Source organism: Lepidochelys kempii, chromosome 25, assembly GCF_965140265.1.
Source record: "Lepidochelys kempii isolate rLepKem1 chromosome 25, rLepKem1.hap2, whole genome shotgun sequence".
Taxonomy (NCBI): domain Eukaryota; kingdom Metazoa; phylum Chordata; order Testudines; family Cheloniidae; genus Lepidochelys; species Lepidochelys kempii.
Window position 1 is genome coordinate 5203056 of NC_133280.1, and position 21610 is coordinate 5224665.

Here is a 21610-nt window from a genome sequence, read left to right on the forward strand (position 1 = left end):
GCTGAATTCAAGCTAGGGCCCCAACAAAAGTACCTCCCCCACCTCACTTACTCCAAATTAGTCAATTTCACCACATCTGGCTCACACATTATCCACATACCACCATGTGGGCAAGGGAAACACGTCCGGTGAGGGTAAATTTCCCTGGAGACCAAGCCTCTGCAAGGCGCAAAGATCACATCACCCCACCCGAGGGCCTGTACACTCCACGCTAGAGCAGACAGGAGGCTGTCAGCAACTTGGGTAGCGCCAGAACCAAAATGCCACATGGCACCAGCAAGACATAAGAGCCATTGGAGCAATCGTCATACGTCTCTGCCCCGCCACACCCCTCCCGATGCTAACGGGGGCAGCACCCCCGCAGCCTGCTACACCCGGCCACAGATGGTCTGCGTGGCACACCGTGCTCCAGCAGAGATGTGTGGCCTTCATTCCTGAGGACTTGTGCAGGCAGCTATTCCTTTACAGCAGAGCTCAACCTTCCCAAGCTCCAGGCGGCCGACACCAAAGGAAGAAGTGTTTGTTTTCTACAGGCTTCACCGCTGCCTTGTCTAGGACGGGCAAAACAGGGCTGAAGTGGCTGCTCTTTTGCCAGCTGTTTAGGCACTAAGGCGGCCCCTGTCCCACGCCCCAAGGGCTTTGCTCCACTGTGCTAGACATTAGAGTGGCCCTTACCTAGCCTATCCCTTGAGCTACTAGCCTGGACTGGTAGAGATGAGCTCCTGGACCTTGGATGGGGATGTGGAGAACCCCAAAGATGAACCTCCTCAGCCAGGCTGCTGCCCCTGTGGCTGCAAACCGATGAGAAACTGAAGGGAGAGGATGTGGATGCTGATGGCAGCCCATAAGTGAACGGGAAAGATGGTGCATGTGGATGCAAGCAAAGCTTAGTCCAGCTCCTGTCTCAGCCAGGACTGGGCTCACTGCAGACTACAGACCCAGGAAGGTCTCAGCTGGGATGCTCAGCTGCAGCAATCTGCAGGATACTCAGGCAGGCTCAGAGCAACAGCTGGAAGGACGTTGCTCACTGGCATCTGTCCACCAGCTGGAAGAGACAACCGGGTGAGGTGTGGACAGAAGCATCCTTGTCCCAGACAGCAGCCCATGGCACCTCCTCCAATCCAGCTTTTGCTGCTGGGCTTTAATGCAGAAAAAGCCACCAACACACTCCTGCACGGGCTGACAGCATGGTCCTGCAAAACCACTTCTCTCCACTCACTCTGACAACTCACCCCTAGCTCTGGGTCACTGCTCTCCCTCGAGAGCAAACAGCAGTGCACGGTGCAGATTTGGTTTTGGAACGGAGTGACTGTGCGATGCATCAGAATCGCAGAAATGTTGGCCTAGAAGGAACCTCAAGAGGTCGCTACTCCTCCCCCTGCACTGAGGCAGGGCCAAGTCTACCTAGAAGCTGAATCCCAAGTGCACCAGTGGGCTCGGACAAACGTACTGTGGAGTTGAGACTCTTGGGCCACTCGGTAAGCGTGCAGAGAACGTGTGCAAACATTTGACTGCAAGAGGAAGCTGAAGGGCCATTTGGATCAAGGAAAGAGGGTTGCATATGACAACAGTGAGGCAGAGGCCTTCTCCAAGGACTCTGCTTGGGGTGGGGACAGTCCGGTTCGGATAAAGAATAGCGTTTGCTCCAAGCCTCACTAGCTCCCAGAGCCTTGCAGCTCATTCAAGCCATGGTTCAGCTCACAACTGATGCACCTCACCTGGATTTCTGGCATGTTAGTGCTCTGCTCCACCTGCCATTTCTCTATTTCCCTCAGGAACCACAGGCCTGACCCAGAGAGGTGCTGAGCGCCCACTGAAGGGGCCTAGAACCTCCTTCAGGATCAGGCCCCAGTTCAGGAATGAATTTTAGGACAGAAGGGAGCTGGAAGGGGTTCCAATCCCATGAAAGTCAGTGGCTCCCACTGGCTTCAATGGTGCAGCACGGGAGAGACACAGGCCCCTTGGCTTTACTAGTATTTAAAATAGCTGCAACAGGCTCTGAGCTGCACGCTGGTACGTTGTGGGTTAGCGTCTGTCACCTGCAGCTGGGATCCAGCTGTGAAGGGGTGGCCGTGCTCCATACAACCAGCCTTAACCCCGCATGCTTTTGTCTTGTGCCATGGTCTCTCTGGGGAGGGTTTTCAACAGCCAACGGCACTGATGAGCCAGAATCACTTTGGTTCTTCTGCTGTGAGTTTAGCAGCCCATGGAAACCACAGCTAACTTCTGACGGGAAGGGAGCCCAGGGCAGGGCGGGAGCCGTGTCCAGTCACCCCAGGCACTGCTGCCTTTGTCACAGAACCGGCTACTGTCATTAGCACTACGGAGAACAAGATTCTCTCTTTTCCGTTCTAAAACTAAATGTTGAGCTGCTAAGGGACGCCCGGCTCCTGAGCCGAGGCTGGAGTTCTCACCCAGTGGGCCAGCTCTGCCCCCTGTACTGGTGGCTAAGGCACACAGAGAAGTGGATGAGCCTGCTACAGCTTTGGCGGGCAGAGTGGGGGCTTGTAGCTCTGGCAGCAGAGGCCTGCGCTTTAAGCTCCAAAGGGCCAAGGTTCAATCCCCGCTGCTGACAACCCACTCATGGCACAAGTGAAGTGATGCAGAGATGGATGTGGGCTTAAGCACCTGCCTCCCTTTGCCCTCACCCTCTGGAGACACCGAATGAAGGAACGACTGTGCTTGAAGAGACACGAGCAACATCAGCCTAGTCCTTGGACACTGTTGTCTAACAAGGGCAACTCTCAGGCAGGAACGGATTGCCAACTTCGGCGTTGAGGAGGAATTTTGCTCCCTGGGACTTACTGGCAGGGACTGTGGGGTTATGAGCAGGGGTCAGGTAAGCTTATGCCCTGCCTTTGGAGGGCGTAAGCCACGATACACCCTTCAAGCTGGGTTCCGTCGGCAGCAGTCCGAGGAGGATGCGGGTGGGAGTGAAAGGGAGGACAAGGAGCAAGAGTTCACATCTCTCAGTGTTAGTGACCCACAGTCCCCATACTCCATTAGTGCCTGGACACCCCCCCCCCCGGTGCATGCGTGTCAGGGGGGAGAGACCACAGTGAAAGTGGATGCTTGAGCACTGGGGTACTCATTAGGGTCCCTGGGCAAAGGGGAGGGGGGCGGTGAGGCTCTGTTGCAAGGTGGGTGGGCAGAAGGTTTTGTCTGTGCTCCAGCACGCCCGCTCTAAAGCTGCTCATCTCTAATGGGAGCAAACCAAATAAAATGCCTCTGAACCCCTTCCTTCAACTCCAGCCGAGCCAAACATTCCACACGCCCCCGCTGGCCTCAGCGTTAAACTGAGCGAACACTAAGAGACAAACACCTGCTCTAGTGGTGGCTTCCACAAGACGGCTCTGCCGTGTCCCATGCATGTTTAACTCCACTGCCCCCCCAGTGCTGGCGAAGACACCCCGCTGGGACCTCGTCACATGGGCCCAGTACCCTGCTCTTCTTAAGTCGAACTAGGCCAGAGCTCATCTGCTACCAGGTAAAAAGCCAGGGAAACCTGTATCAATCCAACAAACTAAATCCTAGACTGAAAAACCTTCAGAGGACTGAAGGGAGAAAACCAGCATGTCCTCAAACCTAGGCCAAATAGTCCAAGATCAACATCCAGTTGCAGGACCAGGAAGCCAGCGTCTCCCTGCACTGCCCTCTTGCTCTTAGACACTTTCACTCATTTCGGTACTTTCCCTCTCCATAGGCTAATGCCAAAGTGAGCACTGACTTCAGAATACGCCAACTTTGTTCCTTTCTTTCCCTCTATATCTTTGCAGCTGCTGGAGGTAGCTTAACATCATCTATGCTAAAGACAAAAGTCCGCCCCCGCCCACACTAATGGATTAAGTCAACAGGTGTTTTATACTGGACAATAATGGAGCGGAGAATCGGGGGCAGCTCTGAGCACATAATGCAGAGAAAAGGATGCATAGGACTGATGGAAGAGAGAATTGGGGGGGGGGGAGAATGGTGTTAGCCACCCCTTCTTGTTGCCCCTCCCACTGCAAAAAAACAGCCTGCTACTTTGTCAAATTTCAAGAGTTGGTCACATTTCTTGGTGCAAGGCTAATGGCTGCACCAAAAACAGGTGATGCAGGGGCGAGACTTTAAAAAAGAATAAAGATTGGATCTGCTTTTTTACTATGCAAAACGGGCAATTTTCCCCACAGTGGGTGGGAAGGCAGAGGGAGGAGGAGGGGTGGTTAGCGAGAAAAATGGATCCAGGGTGAGCGACTGTCAGCAAGCTCACAGAGATGGATCTAAGTGCAAGTGCCCAGGAGTAATTTATCGGCCGTGAGCACACGGCTAGTACAATGCGGACACTACTGTTTTCTCATGCTGGCCGCAGCTCTCTAGAAGTACCAGGCCTTCAGCTCCTGGAATTCTCCTGGTAAAGGGACTTCACTAAAAAGCCAGATCCCAACAATGGAGAGTATTCTGCCAACAATACATTCACATTTCCTCATACTGGGCACTGCGATGCTCTGGAGAGTCTTTTGGTGCTCTGTGAGCTCGGTCTCCTTGGGATGCCATGTGGGTTAAAGCTCACTCTTAGAAAACAAGCTTCCTTGGCTATGTTACAAACCCCAGCTCTGATGATTAAAGGTGAACGTGCCAGGAACGAACTACCTTTTCCCCCTGACATGCTTGGTGTTCGTTCGATTGCACCACTCTGCCTGGACAATGGAAATATCAGCTAGTTCATCTGCAGTGCTCCTGCACTCTCCCAGCAGGAATGGTCAGGCAGGAAACTCTGCAGAGGAACATCAACACTCTTTCTATGCATCCGATGAAGTGAGCTGTAGCTCACGAAAGCTTATGCTCAAATAAATTGGTTAGTCTCTAAGGTGCCACAAGTACTCCTGTTCTTTTTGCGAATACAGACTAACACGGCTGTTACTCTGAAACTCTTTCTATAGGCATTTAAAAAAAATCCAGGGGGAACATTCCAGTGGGCCTTAAATTTTATAGGAATTTTATTTAGAAAACCTAAATTTGGGGGCTAAGTTTTGCCAGAGTGCATCCCTTCAAGAACCAGCTGACTTCTGATGACAACCCACATCTCCCAGAACTTTACATCTCAGCGGCTATGGAACTCCCACTTTCTCCTCCTTTGCACAGATGCAGAGACAAGAGTGGGCAAGTGAAAACATCAGGCATATAGCAAGCATGATGTGCATGTACTGGCCATCTGCTCTCACTCTGCAAACTCTGCACCCAATGCTGCTATGTGGATGTTGATTTCTGCCAACAGGATTGCTTCTAGGCAGAACATGGGGCTCCCAAATTCCTCTCACTGGGACGGCCAAGGTGGGGCCAAATTAAGATCCTTTATAAAACTCTGAATGTAGTGAGCAACTTTTCTCATTTTAGAGCATACACGGGGCAAAGACCAGCTGCCAGATCTTCATCCAGTGTTACATTCTCCAAAGCCCAGACTGGGGTTTTAACCCCCCTAGATACAGAGGTTAAAATCTGCAAAGTGGTCTAGGGGATTTAGCCACTCCCCACCCACTAACAGGAATGGAAGAGGTGTCTAAGGCTCCTTTGACAGTTGGCAAATACAAGTCATGCTGAACAATTCACAGGGAGCTGGGAGAGCCTTGTCAGAGATCTCCCCAGAGTATTACATAGAACTTGGGGGAGAAGGGAGGTGGGGAAAGAGTCCAAACCTTTTTGGCCAAAACGTAAATTTTCACAGAAAATTCTCATTTTGGTTGAAATTTTCTGGGGTTTTTAAAATTGAAAACAATTTTTTCATTTAAATCAAAAACCAAACAAACATTTTTCATATTTTGGGTTTCTGGTTGGGAAAAAAAAAAAAAAAAAGCAATTTTTAAGTTTCTTAAACTTTCCCCAGCTCCAGGGAAGGGGCAGGCTGTGGCGAGTCCAGGCTTCGCTACATTAGCTTTAGACAGCAGAGGGCCCCCGTAACCCTGCTGAGCCGCAATGGCCAGCGTTCCAGGTGTGGATTGGGAGAGGGCTCCTGCACCACTCCAGCCTTCTGGGGAGGGGGAGTAACGCTGCAGCTAAGGAGGGTGGAGGTTGGCAGTGGGGACAGGGCTACGGCCAAGGTGCAGCCAAACTAAGACCTTTTATAAAACTCTGGCTGTGGTCTGTGAGAGGACAGGGCCCAATTCCCTCAGCAACACTGGAAAGATTCAGCGAGTGGCACAGATTTTGAGATGGGCAGCACAGAAATTCTTTATGGGCAGTGTAGCCTCTTGTGAGTGATACAAAGAGCAGGATCAAACACTGCAGACTAACTTACTGTCTCCCCCACCCCACAAAACACCTGACAATGGGGGGTTAGCCAAGATTCACCCCATTTCTCCTTTGAATTTCTCTCCTCTCGCTGGTGTGGGCAGAAGGCCCCGGGGAAGGAACAGTATTTTAACCCTAGTAGTTACACAGGCTGAAACAGGCTTCCCCTACTGGGTGTGCTCTCAATTTTAATCCCGTCCACATAAGCAAGCAGCAGCCACCTTCCAGCACTGCAGGGGCCGCATGGACACGGTTACTTTAGCATGGAGTGAGGCTAGAGCCTGCACAGAATGTGGCTGCAGCCCTATGGTTGCATCCTAGAGTTGCTTATGGCAACATCCTAGAGTTGCCATCAGGCAGCACTGTCCTCTGCAGAAAGCCCCTGGAGCGTCATGGTTGCGGGGGAATCAGGAAGGGGTGGGGGGCCTGGAGTCAGATGTTCTGGATGCCCAACGCAAGGGGGTGGGCAGGAAGAAATCATCTCACCCTGTTGCCAAATTTGTGACTGACTCCAGAATTAAATCTTGGGCAGCACCACAGAATGAGACAGTCCTGGAAGCCAAGCGGCTGACTTCCAGAGGTGCTGAGCACTCCCTAGACCGTTGGGGGAGAGGGGGGAGGCGTGACATGAGGCAGTGATATTCGCTGGAGCACGAGGCCAGGGCAGGTGTCAGAAGAGAGGAAAGCCAGAAGCTTAAGTCAATGCCCACGGTGATGAGGATGTGCCAAGATATCCAATCCCACCCACCAACCCTCCTCCTTCCTTCAGAGGGGACACCCTAGACTGACCATAGAGTAGCACCAGTTCCACAGAATTATAGAAGTGAAGAGAAAGAGGAGGAAGAGAAAGGACCTGGTGAAACAGCCCTGCGCCTGCTTTCCTAGCCTCTGTCCTCACAGGAAGCTGAATGATAAACCATGTAGTGATCCAACAAGCCAAGCCACCCTGCTACCTCAGAAACTCAGGAGACAGATGCCTCATCCGCCCAGCCAAGGAGATGGAGATTCACACACAGCAGGGCCAGGCGGCATTAACAAGCAGGCACTAGGCCAGGCGGAAGCACTGCAGGCACTAGGCCAGGCGGACCCACAAGAGCTGAGCCAGACCAGGCTGGCGGCAGAGCTGGGCGGGGTTGGTCATAAAGAATTTCGGACCTGCTTTTGGAGGAGAAAATATGGGGACAACTTCCCACATTTTGTTGGGGGTGGGGTCACAAATCTGAAGCATTTTTGGAGCCGCTCTAATTCCAGCCCAGCTCAGCCCCATCAGCTCTGGGTCAGCTCTGCTCCACGGAGCCAGGGCCTGCCGATACGGCCCACGCTCAGCACATCACTTCATTCGTCCTCCCAGAATGCAATGGGGCATCTTGCCTGCCAAGGGCTCTAGCATCTGCATTGAGGGGTCCGGGTCCTGGCACAGCAGAGCAAACAGCCAAGCAACCCCAGAAAGCCAGGATGTCCTCGAAGGGAAAGTAAAGCTGCTGCAGTGGGGGACTGTTTCTTTGCTGCCCAGCATCACAGGATGCCACGAAGGTCTTGCTAGGAGGGGGAAAACCTGCGTGCTTTCCTCTCTGTGCTCAGTATGGAAAAGGAGCAGCATCCCTTTGCCTCCAAAGGCTAAATCCACACCCACAGGAAAGTGGTTTTGTCCAGCCGGGGCCGGCAGCGAAGTGGCAGACAGAAGAGCTGACTGCTGAGAAAGTCGCTTCTGAGGGTGCTTTGGAGATAAGCCAGCAGCTGGTTTTGACACAGGTTAAACAGGGAAGGGGGGGGGGCGGGGGAAATAACCCTGCTGCAGCTGCCTGTGGCTCTTTCAAGTTGCCAGTTCCAAATACGAAGTGACAGGAGCTGCCTCCCCACGGAGACACTCCGTCTAGATGGGCTGGAGAATCGCTGCTTTCCCAGGGGTGCTGTGAGGGAGTCTCACACGCCCATGCTCCAGCTCGCTCTGTTCTCTACCCAGAACCTAGGTTGAGGTTTGCTGGGGGGCACAGCCAATGCCATGCCGGGGGGCTCCGCAGCCTCCAGCCCAGCCACCCTGGCTTTTGTGCCACACTCAGTTCTTTGTTCTCTTTGCCTTGTTTCCTTGGTGTCTTTGTTCTGCCTGTTCTCAGTCCTGCTCTCCATCTTTGTTCTGTCTCCTCTCTTTGTTCGGCATCTCTCCCCTCCCACGGAGGTGGCTCTGGTGGCGGGTGATTGCTCAGCTGCATGGGAACGAGGTGTCCCCGGGTTCTCCTGTACATGGGGTGCCGCTTCTTCACTTACCAATACCCCGGTTTCCCCTTTTCCCCCGGGTCCATTCTCTCTCGGCAGCTTTTTCTGCCAACCATAGCCACACGTCCTGCTTTAGCGGGGAAGCTCCAGAAGACAGCTGTGCTCTTTGCCTCTTCGCTTCTCACTCTCACCTCCCACGAAGGAGCCCAAATCTCCAGGGACCCCCTGCGAATGAAAAGCAATTTGCAGAGACACCCCCCCACCCCCACCCAAGGTGGTTCCTGGTTACCGAGGCTGCGAGAAACCAGAGACCCACTGATGTAAGCTGCCGTAACTTGCTTTGTCGTTTAACAGCCTTTTCCCCAATGAGAAGTGGCCGAAGCAGAGATGACAAATTCAGCATGTGAGTTTTTACAATGGAAGGTACAAGCCAGGCAAGGAGCAATATCCCCCCCCCCCCGTGGCTACATTCGCATTTAGTGGCTTTCAGAGCCGAATCGGAGAATTTCTCTCTCTCTTTATATCCAGTCTCTTTTAATACAATTTTAATATTCTGGTTGATCCTAAAGATGCAACATCAACTATAGAAACAGCAGCAGAAAAGCAGGGGGGGAGAGGGGGTACAAGACTTTTTTTTTTAATACAAAAAAAATTTTTTTTTTTTGCTTACAAAACATATGCAAAAGAAGCTAAAAAAACCCAAGCGGCCACTGCTACGCTGCTCTACCTAAAAAACCTCGTAACTAACGTCCTTTGTAAAAAAAAAAAAAAAAAAGAAAAAAAAAAAAAAAGAAAGAAATATTAAGCTTAGGCACAATTTTGCTGCTGGCTGCTTGAGAACAAGCCAAGAGAACAGGATGCTCCCCCCGTTAACTGAGTGATATGTATTGACGGCTCCACACTTTATACTTAAGGCAATTTTTTGTTTTGTTTTTGACCAAGTGTTTGTTTCTTTTTTGAACGCCCCCCCGTAAAGCATGCCAGGCTCCTCTCTCCTGTGTCAGTATTAGCAGTACTAAAGTTTATGGTTCAAGAAGGTTGCAGGTCACACCGAGGGTCTGCTTCCTACCCATCTCTGTATCCGGGGAATAAAAAGGATCTACAAATAAAGAGAAACAAAAGTAAAAAAAGAAAAAGAAAAAAGAGGAAAACCCAAGTGAGCATATCATCTTTTACTGGACCAACTTCTCACTGTGCTTGTGTCTATATAAATCTCCTCACTGCATTTTCCACTGGACGCATCCGATGAAGTGAGCTGTAGCTCACGAAAGCTCATGCTCAAATAAATTGGTTCGTCTCTAAGGTGCCACAAGTCCTCCTGTTCTTTTTGCGGCTACAGACTAACGGCTGCTCCTCTGAGACAGAGCTACAACTGCACTGCAAACAGAATCAGCAGGCACGTGAGCTGTCCTATTCCACTTGCACTTATCCCCGCACCCAGCACGGCAGCTGAGTGACAGCCACGAATGGAACTGCTCATTGTACCTAGCTAATGACAGTGCTTCCTGTCCACACCAGTGCTCTGATGATACAGAGCCACCATTAAGATTTGTCTGTGGTTGGGTGAGCATCTCTTTCGTGTGATTACGGCCAGGCACATGCCTGTGTCCTTTGCTGAAGATCAGGGCCATATAAACTGTAAAGCTGCCTTTACAACATCTGGAGCGAGTGCGTGCGGAGGGATGGACGACATTATTAAGTGTGCCTAAACTCGCAAAGGCTTTATACATCAAAGAATCCTAGAATATCAGGGTTGGAAGGGACCTCAGGAGGTCATCTAGTCCAACCCCCTGCTCAAAGCAGGACCAATCCCCAATATTTGCCCCAGAATCCTAAATGGCCCCCTCAAGGATTGAGCTCACAACCCTGGGTTTAGCAGGCCAATGCTCAAACCACTGAGCTCTCCCTCCCCTCAACACGTACTTCTACCATTTAAACGGCTATGGGGCCGGGCCAGAAACTGTTACAGCCCCAGTTAAATGGAATCAGAATTTCAGTTTGGTCTTTTCCCCAGGGACTTGCCTCAGCCACCACTCAGGATGCATCTTCTGGGGGGAAGGTGGGGAGCACACGGGGTGATGAGCAGGACTGCTCAAGCTCCTCTTAATAGCTAATAAATTACAGTTGCACTGGGCCATCAGCTGCCAGGCTTGTGCTGTGGTCTCCAGGGTCTATACTGCCTGCAACCTCAGCAGGGAAGACTTAGTGCTACATGGCTTTGCTGCAACATCAGTGCTAGCTCATTGCTTGGAGTCTGCACTGAGGATAGGAAACGGTTTTATTTTTAAATCCCCTGTCACAGCGAGCAGATTTTAAATATGGCCTGCACACGCAGGAGGATACAGGGACGACACGCTTCTGTAAGCAGGGGGTGGGGGGAATTATATTTCCGAAGGGAGGGACTGAGTGAAGCGTCCAGGCCTATAACACAGTCTGAAAATACTTTGCCTTGCTCACCGCAGCAGCTCCGCTGCTCCTAACAGGGCACGGGCTCTTGGAGCACACATGGCTTTAGCATGCCTTCAGGTTCCTGACACAGAGAGAGACTGTTTGTACGGGGATGCTCTTTGTGCACACAAATAGAACTCAGTTAGATATTACGCTGTCCCTAGGGGTGTTGTGGAGGGGTGGGGATAGAGAATAACCTAGTCAGTAACTGAAGGAATTAGATGTTTCCATGTGTGTCATTGACAAAGACCAATTAAAGGAGATCTCTAACTTTACTGCAGTATTTTCAGACAGGAGGTGATTGACAGAGTTAAAGGGCTAGCTCTTAGGGGCCAGAATCATGCATTTTAGTTTGCTCCATTGGTTGCTGTGAATTTCAGTGAGTGATGAAAGCCAAGCTGTTAAATAATGACCTGCACTGAGCCTGGCACAGATTTCAGAGACACGTACACAGCCGAGTGCTGGGACCCGGCGGGCAGAGGACGATACCTTCACATGTGTCCAACAGGGTTGTGACCATCTCCTAGACCAGGGTGTGAAGCTGAAAGTGTCATCTGGGGATCTCCTACTACTCCGGACACTTTCTCCTCTTCCCGACGCTTCAAACAGGCTGCTTTAGGGTTCAGATTGCGCTCTATGCCAAAAAGAGCAAGGGGGAAGGGTGGGGAAAAAACTCAATTCATGCCACAGCATCATGGAGCAACAGCATCCGAAAAAAAACCCCGGAGTCCCAAGAGAGAAGCAGTGGAATGCACAAGGAAGTAACCCCAGTGCAAGCTCTTTCATACCCTTCTGCTCCACGTAACAGCAGCAGTTACCTCACTGGACCCCCTGCCAGAGCAAAACTTCTTTCCCCTGCAGGAATATCGGGCCAATTTAATGCATACTGGTTTAAAAAAAAAACAGACGGTCAGAGATGGTGGGCTGAAGACATTTAAGATTGAGTTTTCCTAAGCCTCCACGTGGACGCCGGATGCCTCATTTCCACATATTGCGTGTTCAGATCCCATAGATGAGGCCTTGGAAATCTCAGCCTAAGTGCTTTCCACTGCAGCTCCCCACTGGAATGGCAAACATTCGAAGTTGCAACAAAAGCTTCCGTTATAAATACATATCCAGAGACAGGCACACAGAAACGGATGGGAAGAGAAAGGTCCCAAAAATGCATCTGTCACCTGTTACCATACCTCGTACTTGCTGCTCCAAGCCCAGAATGACCTGCACCGCTTGCTGTAGGATGATCAGTTTGGTCTGTGCTTTGTCCGTTTTTAAGTGCATCTGACACATGCGTCCCAGCTCTTTAAAGGCCTCGTTAATGTCCCGTACACGCACCCTTTCCCTGGCGTTATTGGCCATTCTCCTCTCCCGGTCCCTCAGATCTTTGTCCTCCAGTGACAGGGCCTCGTCTGTACTGCTGGGTTCACAGCACCACAGGGATTAGTCAGGGAGGGTGTAAGCGACGGGGGCCGGTCAGTTGCCGTGCTGGTAGCGACACTAGGGTCCACTGCAAAAAGCTCAGTCAACCTCGCATTGCGGGAGCCAATTGACAACCGAGAAAGGAACTCCCCCAATTTTCACAGGAACCCCGGCGTGCGGGTTCCTTGTCTCAGAGAGCCAAGCTAAGGTGCTGCCAGCACCAGGCCAACCTCTCTGCGCAGGTCTAGCGGGCCGGCGCGGGGGCCGACAGGCGGAAAGGGAGGGCAGGAGGTGCGACACGGCCTTAGGGGCCTTCAGGTTCGCGTGCTTACCCCGCGCTCCTCCTCCGGGCGAGTCCGTGCACGGGGCGTTCCTCGCATGGGGAAGACGCTGACTGCGCGTGGACATTTTCAGTCGAAAACCAGACGTTTTGGGTTTTCAGCTAAAAAACGTTTTGCTTTTCAGTTTTTCCGAAGAAACCTCAGTTTTCAGTGGATAGCAGGCACCTAACGTGAAAAGTTTAGTCTAGTCGAAAGCTCAATCTTCCGTCAAAAGCAGCTTTGATGGAAAATTTTCAACTACATATCGCAGCCCTGATTGGTCGGTCAGTCCGACACCCATCTTACAGGTGGGGAAATGGGGGCACACAGAAGGAATTACCTTGCCATGGTTAGTGGCAGAGGCAGGAACCAAACCCAGATCTTGCTCTACCCACTGAATCAGGCAGACAGCTTGGAAATTTGAGAATTTAAGTCAGTGTTAAGGAGCGACTGACTACTTTAAAACCAGGGTCATGAGCTCATGGTGTCCTCGCCCCTTGCAAGCTGAGTGAGGAGGCTCCATGGGGCATCTCATTGTTTTTGCTACTCTGGCAGCGTCCTGACAGAGCAAGAAGCCGACAGGTCTTGGCCTGGGCAGGGGTGGCCTGCAACGCAGAGACATGCTGGCAGCACCTGAAGAGCTTGGTTTCATCTGCAGCGCCTTTCCCCTCTGCCTCCCCCCCTTGGATGCAGGGACGATCTTCTCCCCCAGAGCAAAATTCTCACAGGAAAGAACAACTGCCTGAAGTCTGTCCTGGGGTCAAGGCCTCAAACTGGAGTCTGGCTTTTGCCTTCAGCCCCAGAGGAGCCGGACGGGATTAGCCCATCAGCCAGGAGAGGGTAGCAGCTGCGTACGGTGGTGCACGGGGACTGAACAGACGGGACCAGTGCTTAGTCCCACTCCTGACTATCCCGGCTCATTCAGACCCTCCAGCCGCACGAACCAGGCTTTCAGGATCAGTGTGCCAGGAAATCCACTGCTGGGAGAGTGCCAGGGCCTTGGAGAATACTTGTCACCTGGATTCTCAGCCGGCTAAAGACACGAGCATCTCCTTGACGCTAGGCAGAACCTAGTAACGACTCTCGCTGCTCACAGAGAGCCTCGCAGTCATACCTATCACCAGTGTCCAGCTCAGCAGCCCCCTGCCCAGCAGGGACTCCTACACGGGCAAAGCCTTCTGCATTTTGCCTTCAATAGAGCTGCATCCGTCTGCCATCTCCTGCCCCTCTACCCATGAGCGCTCTGCTTGCTAGAGACAAGTGCTGCTTGATGCTATCAGGTGAGCATGACCAAGCTGCATTCAGTCCCATACTGGGAACGGAGCACTGGGTACCTAGCCCCCATTCATGGAGCCCACTAAGCTGGGGCCAGGCCAATGCACTGCACAGATCTGCATTGCCCGGCTGTTTCATAGCACAGCTCTAGCCACAGTGACACCTACGCTGCCTCTAAACTACTGCTGCATTTCTTTTCATCGAAATACTGCAACCTGACTATTGTCAGAGGCCCCGTCACAAGCAGGGCTCGGAGCCACCTGCCATCATGGCATCCCTCAGAAGGGACCGGTCTGGGAAGTGCATGGCAGGGCATTCAGGGGAGATGGGGCCCCTCTCTCCTGGGACGCAGCCCAGAGAACGAAGGCGTTGGGGGACCAGTGCCCTAGCTCACTGCATGGGTATTCGCTGGCAATGGAGGAGGCGGGGGCTTCCACCTCTGAGAAAGGCTTTAAAAAAGGACAAGCGTGAGGAGACCAAAGTGAACACGGTGCCAACTCTCTCCCGCCCGCCCTCCCCACCCGCCGTCTCGATCAGCAAGCAGCAAGTACAAGGTAGAGAGTGGGACCACCGAGAGGTCACGGCTGGGGACTGTCTGTAGGAGATTGGAAAGAACAGAACAAAAAAATAAAAATAAAAGGAAGGGTGGGGGGAAGGGAGACAGGAAAAAATACACGTTATGAAAGGCAAAAAATTACAAACTGAAGAGAGGCACAAAAGGACTCCAACAGCGTCACAGTGAAACAGCAGAGGCCAGCAGGGGGGAGAGGAGCCAGGCACAAACCATGGATTCATAGGACCACAGGCTCTGCAGGAAGGAAAGGGGTTAACTGGCCACAGACGCTTCTGCAACAATGGCGACTGGGGGTGGAAGTTAGTAGGGAGCATGCACGGCAAGTGTTACAGACAAAGCAGCAAAAACCCCTTGCTACTCAGAGCAGGAAATAAAACAATAATAATAATAAAAAAAACCCGACAGCTTCCCCTCTGGCTGGAGTGACTGCACCCAGAGATCCACTTAGCCTGGGAAAATCATCCCTGGGGGAAACCCCTACAGTAGGCATAAGCTGAACTAGACAGGCCGGTAAAGCTCTCCTGCCCTGGCAGTGAGAATGGCTTCAGGACCAAACCAGTGTCTGTCTCCCCAGTAGAGTCGGTTAAAGAGGTGCTGCTAATGGCAGAGAGCTCCCCAGGACCGTCAGACCCACAGACAGTTGGAATCCAACTGCTCACAGACAGCAGGCTCGGAGACGCAAGATGTCCAAGTATGGAGGGCTTGCCCCTCCTCTGAGCTCTCCACCCACTGGCCAGTTCTGCCTCTCCGCTCACAACTCTGAACACCAGCGCCTCCCACTGGAGTGCCTCACACCTCCTCCCAGACACAGCTGCACCTAACCCTGCCTGCAATTCCTCCCAGCTCCCCCCCCCCGGTGCATCAGCAGCTACCTAGCCGAGCTGCCTATTACAGCATCAACCGGAGGAGAGCAGAAATCCCCACTCTGGGATTGGGCGGGGGGAGAGGAGGAGGAAGGGAATTTCCTATAGCTGCTGCAAAGAGGGAGAAAAGACGGGCACAGTACTGCTTGGGAAGGGAAGCAGCCCCTGGATACACTGTCACCTTCTGTTTTTTCATTCTCATGCATGCCTTTCTTTATGGCCCAGCGGCAGGGAAACCTCACTCTGTTATAAGCTAGGGCAGCGCCCTAGAGACATTAGAGCAGTGCTAAGAGTGCACACGGGTTTCCATGAAGGGAAGCTACCCCTGTGCATCCAAACGAACAACATGCAGCACGTGCAATGGCTTTAAAAACAAAACCCGAGAGCACAGCAGGGATGCAAAAGAGAAAACAAAATTAAATAAATAAATTAAAAAGAGACACTTTAAAGGGCCTTGAGAGCCCAAGGTGGCACTGTGGGAAGGAGAACAGCGCAGCACCACGGCACAGGGGAGACAGACAGACAGCCCCGTGCCGATCAGATACGTAAAATATCACCACTCTGGGAGCCTCACTGACCTCTAACTTGTTGCTCCAGGTTCAGTATGACTGATACGGCCTGGTGTAGGATTAGCAGTTTGGTCTGCGGTTTTTCGCTGTTAAGGTGGAGTTGGCACATGCGTCCGAGCTCTTTAAAGGCCTCGTTGATGTCACGGACCCGCAGACGCTCACGGGCATTATTGGCGACCCTCCTCTCTTTCTCCCTCTCGGCTTTTTGCTCTGGGGGAAGAAGATCGTCCTCCTCATCCTCATCTTGACTAATGGTTTGAAATAAGAATGAGACAGGGACATTCGTGTGCACGCTCAGCACTGGTCAACTCACAACAAAACACATCTGCAGCAACATGATTACCTCCGCGCTGAAGGGAATGTGTCCAGGAACCCCACCCCCGCCCCGCTGCTACAGAGCGGGAGCAGCGCCCTGCGTCTCCTGCCAGCATTAGAACCTTTCCAGCCCTGGCACACAGCATCCCCGTGCTCCCATTTGCCCTTGGACTCCATTACACAGAAAGGATGCCATTTAAAACCAATAAATGGGAATGGTTCCCAGGAACAGAACAGAGCAGTGCAATTAACCCCTGGAACTCACTGTCACACGATCTAAGCATAGCCAGAAACAGGAACGGACACACACAGGTAATGTCAGCATGCAGAGCAAAGATTAAAAATACAGAGTTTGGGGAAGGCTTCAGGGTGTGAACCAGCCACTGACTGACAGAGGTGGGGAGGGAATTTCCCCTCCAGGCAGGTTATCACAGTACTGCCCATTGCTGGGCTCTCTGAAGCAGCTGGAGCTGGCCAGTGTTGGAGACAGGATACCAGGTTAGATGGGCCCCGGTCTGATTCAGTCGGGCTATTCCCACATAACTGGCTGCGTGACAGAGAATCCATATAGCCCGGACGTGTGTAGTGACGAGACCACTCAGGTTCCACCTCCTGCTGCGGACAAACTAGCGATGGGTCTGTCTGAGGTCAGCTGAGCAGTCGGCCGTTTCCAGCACAGCCCTGACTAACGTCCAAGACCACCCAGGCAGCTGGGCTGCAGCCTGCTTTGATCTCCAGTGCTTGGCCTGTTTCTTGCTCACTAGGAATTCCTGCAAAGGTGGGCAGGTGGGGCATTACCAGGGCTGGAGAAGACGCAGGAGGATGGGCCCAGCACTGCCATTCCTCCTCCCAAAGTGTCGTAAATCCTAAGAGGTGGCCTCAGACTCCTCCCCCATGGGAAGCAGGGGTAGCTTGGGGCGGTGCTGGTCTCCGCGCAGGAGCCTGAGGCTTGGCAGGGCCCTGGCACAGCATCCCTGGATCCAGCTAGCGAGCATGTTCTTATCAGCAGGGAGGTCAACAGGACACACACACACACAGCCTCCCCCTCCCCACCCCAGCCTTCCCTCCTGTCCCAACAGCACCCCCTCCAGTAACAGAATAAATGAAGGGAGAGACCTGTTCAAAGAGCACCTTGTTCTGTTCCGTGACGGCTTCATTTCCTTCTTCTCCTCTTCTGAGTTATCGGCCACCGACGTGTTCTCCTCATCCTCCTTCTCTTCCCGCTTTATTTCACTGGTTCCCGAGGAGACACTGGCTCTGCCCAGCCCCGTCAAGCCTGCAATGGCATCAAAGCAGCACATGGCCATTTGAGCGAGATCCGATTGGGGCAGGATAGGTCAGAGGGAAAGCTCCTCGCTGCAACTGCGGCTAAGGTGACGGGCTCCAGACACATCTCTGTCTCCTCTGACACTTATGAATAGGCTGGATAATTCTAGTATATTTGCACAGGATCCTTCGTATCCTAAACACACACAGCCATGCAAACCACCATGTTTGGGGAGAAGGGTAGGCAACCAGCTACTGAGAGAGGATGCTGGGGGTTGCACCAACCCCAGGATAAAGCGCTACTGGGTGTCTGGACCCATGCAGAAGAGGCAGGGCCTTGCCAGTTACGCTCTCATCTGAGAGACCCTCACTCCAAAAACTGCACAGAACTCAGTCAATCAGCCTGGGAAGAAGAGAGGGCTGGAGCTGGCCCAGCTGGGATTTGGACCTCTCCTCGCAGGCGAAGTTCCCAAGACTGCACGTTTCTCAACGCCTCCATCCACACAGCTCGCCGTAAGCAGCCGGGCCACGAGGTGAACATCAGTCAAGGCACAGACGCCACCGACAGACTCGTTCTGCACTCAGCACTGACGGTGCACGGAACAGAGGGTGGGTGGGTGGGTTTGCCAAGGCCAGGCTTTATCTCAAATGGCTACGTCTACACCATGCGCTAGCAGTCCGATCCCCCGCGACACACGCTAGTGCCAGCTCTTGGTGAGCTCCTGCAAGTATAAATAGCCCAGCTGCAGCACCGTGCGCAGCAGAACCAGCGGGTATGCAATCAGCTGGGTCTCTGTCACCACTGCCCAGGCTTCTGCAGCTATTTACACGTGCACTGTCTTGATGGCAGATGGTGCGAGAATGTGTGCGTGAGCAGGGGAAATCACACCCCTCGCTGGTACTGTCCACATATCCTAAGACAAGCTTCTGGGGACACAGCAGAGTGTAACGCCCACCCTGCCCAAAACGCCCTCCAGCGTCAGAACTCAACTGCAACTACAAACCAGGCAGGGCTCGAAGAGCGATTTGCAGCTGAGTGCAGGTCCTAGGCTGCATGTGCAGGTTTAGAAGCTGTGTTGAAGACCCTTGAAGAACGTACCATGGAAAGTCACCGGACATTGCCCACGTGAGAGCTGCAGTATTCCCTGCCTCCAGGGCGGTGCTGGCCCAAAGGCTCACACACAGCACACGCTCCCCGCTCTAGCCCATACGCATGCCATGCGGCTGGGAACCTCTCTCGCACTGTTTTCTCCACTGGGCTCATGCTTTTCATAGAGCCAGGTCTTGGGGTCATCTTACCCCCGATGAGCCAGGGTCAACCAGCCAGCAAAGAAGTGGGCAAGGCTTGGGGGAGGCACCACCTTACCGCTGTATGTGTCTTGCTGCCTGCTGAGATCGGGGAGCGAGCTGGGCTGCGATGGAAGCGTAACATGGTTGTGGAGCATGCTCGGGTTGCTGGACAGTCCGTCTTCAGGGTGACTTCCTCCCACCTACAGCAGAAAAAGCAGAGCAGCCTTTAAGGGCAAATAGGAGAGCCAAGAGATACCAGGCACTGTTCAAGCCGAATATCACCACTTTGGAGCCAGGAGGGCGCCGTGGTCTGCACCAACACCTCACCTACGTGTTCCTTTTCTCCAACACCCAGCAACATCCAGCCTGATCCGGGCTCCCTCCCTCTCACCCCAAGCCTAGGTGGGCAGAAGGTAGAGAGGAATAGCTTAAAGTTGCTTCCATACCAGCTCCTCTCGGAGAAAAGCCAGACTCAGTGGGAAGAGGCATGTCCTGTTCATGCTTCAGACAATTCAGACTAGACCAAATCGTAGGAAGCATCCCCAGCAGCATGAACCATGCCTGTGTCATCTCCCAAAGGAGGCCCCGGCGCTTGGGACATTAGGTGAGACAAAGCCTGGAGAACAGGCTGCAGGGGACACGCCGGCATGGGCTGGACTTGCCTCAGCAGATCTTTTCCATCTCAAACGTCTATGATTCAGGCTGATGCATCTCCAAGGGACTGCCCCACCACCACCAAACCCCCTCAGAGAAGGAGCCCTTGCTGGAGAACAACTCAGCCCTCTCCGAAAGCATGGACATGGAACTTGTAATTATTGATATCGCAGTAGTGCCAAGAGCCCCTTTTCACAGACCCAGGGACTGTAAGAAACCCAATCCCTGCTCAGAGGAGCTTCTAATCCAAAGGTTGCCATGCACCTTATTTTTAAGTGAGCAGTTGGGTGTACACAGCACCTGGGAAGCTTGAAACACCTCCACCTGCCCCTCCTCATGCTCACACCCCGGCAGGAAGCTCCTGATCCTTCTCCCTTCAAGGCACAGAACCCCCTCAAGCACTTGTTCACAGAGTCAAAGTCTCTTGGACCGGAGGTACCCCCGTGATCAAGCCTGACCCTCCTGCACTGCACAGGCTGAGAACATCCTGCAGCTATTCCTCTAGGGGAACTCTGGAGTTCAGCCCCTCTGAGCAGGCAGGGCACCAGGCCACACTCTTCTCATGTGGTTAATTATTCAGTAAGCAAGAAGATGAGGCCGTGTCTGCCTCAAAGGGCTTACAATCGAGCAAAGCCCAGGAGTCACTCAGCAAGTAAACCCTGTTATAAGCGCTCTCGATTCTGCCGAAACACCCTTGGTTCCAGGGTCTACTGTCTCTCTTCCCCACTTATCCCTGCTTGGAGGGCTTATTCTAAGAGGGAGATCCCCATGTTCAAGCTTTCACCCCTAACCCAGAAGGAGACAACAACGTGACCTCCACTTTTCATGGTGACCAGTATCATCTCATGGACAACCTGGGTTCCCCCAGGCTGACTGCTGGATCCAGCTGTGGTCTGGAGTCCTACATTCAGGGCTTATCTACATGGAGAACTGCATCAGTTCAACTCAAGGTACACACTGAAACCAACCAGCACAACCCCCTGCACAAACACACTAATTTCAGTTTAAGCCTGTGGTTTATTTCGATTCGGCTTCAGTTGATTGGGCAACAGGATTAAAGCTAAACTGAATTAAACCAAAATCGGGGTATCCACACAGTGGTTTGCACTAAACCAGTACAAGTCTGCGTGTAGACGGGGCCTTGGATTGTAAGCTCTCTGGCAGGGACTGTCTCTGGGCTACGTGTTCGTACAGCTCCCAGCACAAGGCCCTGGCATCTAGCGTTACCGCAGCCACCACCACCAGTGTCCTGACTCACCAGACTCGAATGCCTGTTCCCTATAGGCATAACTGAAGTGGGGAAGGCCTGGCTGAGCCCGCCCACTGAGGCGCTGTGACCAGGGGCCGATCCCAGCAGGCTGTGCATATCTCCGTGGTTGGCTGGCATGGCAGCCGTCTGGCCCACTGCGTGGTTCCTCAGCACGTGGATGGCTTCATCCAATCTGTCTTCCATTTTGTTTTGCTTTGAGGGGCGGGGAGGGTGGTGGAGAGAAATAAAGATTCCATTAACATTTAAGAACACTGCTTGCCTGGCTTCTGGCCATCGCCTCTGTGCCTCAACAGAGCCACTAGCTGCAAAAACAGACAAGCATCGCAAGGCTACTCGAGAAGGGTTCCTACCTCCATAACGCTCCTTGTGCTCAAACTCTGCAAGCAAGCTGTGGGGCCCTTAAGTGTTGTTGCATGGGGAGGGAACTTTAAAGTGGGCATGATTAGCCTGTGAAACTCCCCGACACAATGCAGTGAGGGATTCCAAGAAGGGATTAAGCCGTTATATGGATAAAAGGAACATCTAGGAGTCGTATCAGAAAGGATAAAAAAAATAAAGGCTGTAAATCCTCACACTTCTGTTATCTACTGGAGGTTGGGGAGAAAGCTTCCCACCTCAGGTAGGTTATTGTATCAGTGTTCAGGGTGTGTTTTCTTGCACTTTTCTCTTAAGCACCCGGTGCTGAGCTGTGTCAAGCAGGACACTAGTCTGGGCGATGTGGCTTGCCGCCAGTGCCGATGACGTTATGTTTGCAACTGAAAGCTTTTCTCCAGTGTTAAGCACTCCAGTACACAGTGGGCCCGCAGGCTAGATCTGATGGGTAATCCAGTGGTGCACCACTGTTCAGAAAAACAATGGGTGCCACGGGGTTG

At 52.7% G+C, this 21610-nt stretch overlaps 1 protein-coding gene across 10 annotated transcripts in view; it reads right to left on the reverse strand.

Moving 5' to 3' along the window:
• Window positions 1-1306: 1306 nt before the first annotated feature.
• TCF3 (transcription factor 3) overlaps window positions 1307-21610 on the reverse strand; it is a 126670-nt gene continuing 106366 nt past the window's right edge. For 5 of the 10 annotated variants that reach the window (XM_073323783.1, XM_073323789.1, XM_073323781.1 and 2 more), the window contains 6 exons: window positions 20727-20930; window positions 18891-19014; window positions 17375-17534; window positions 15953-16191; window positions 11416-11560; window positions 1307-9577 (listed from right to left, as the gene is read on the reverse strand). In XM_073323783.1, coding sequence (XP_073179884.1) covers window positions 11418-11560; window positions 15953-16191; window positions 17375-17534; window positions 18891-19014; window positions 20727-20930 — 870 coding nt within the window. In that variant the 3' untranslated portion in view covers window positions 1307-9577; window positions 11416-11417. Of the gene's footprint in view, window positions 9578-11415; window positions 11561-12113; window positions 12341-15952; window positions 16192-17374; window positions 17535-18890; window positions 19015-20726; window positions 20931-21610 lie in introns of all 10 variants that reach the window. The other 5 variants (XM_073323788.1, XM_073323787.1, XM_073323786.1 and 2 more) reach the window with 5 other exon arrangements.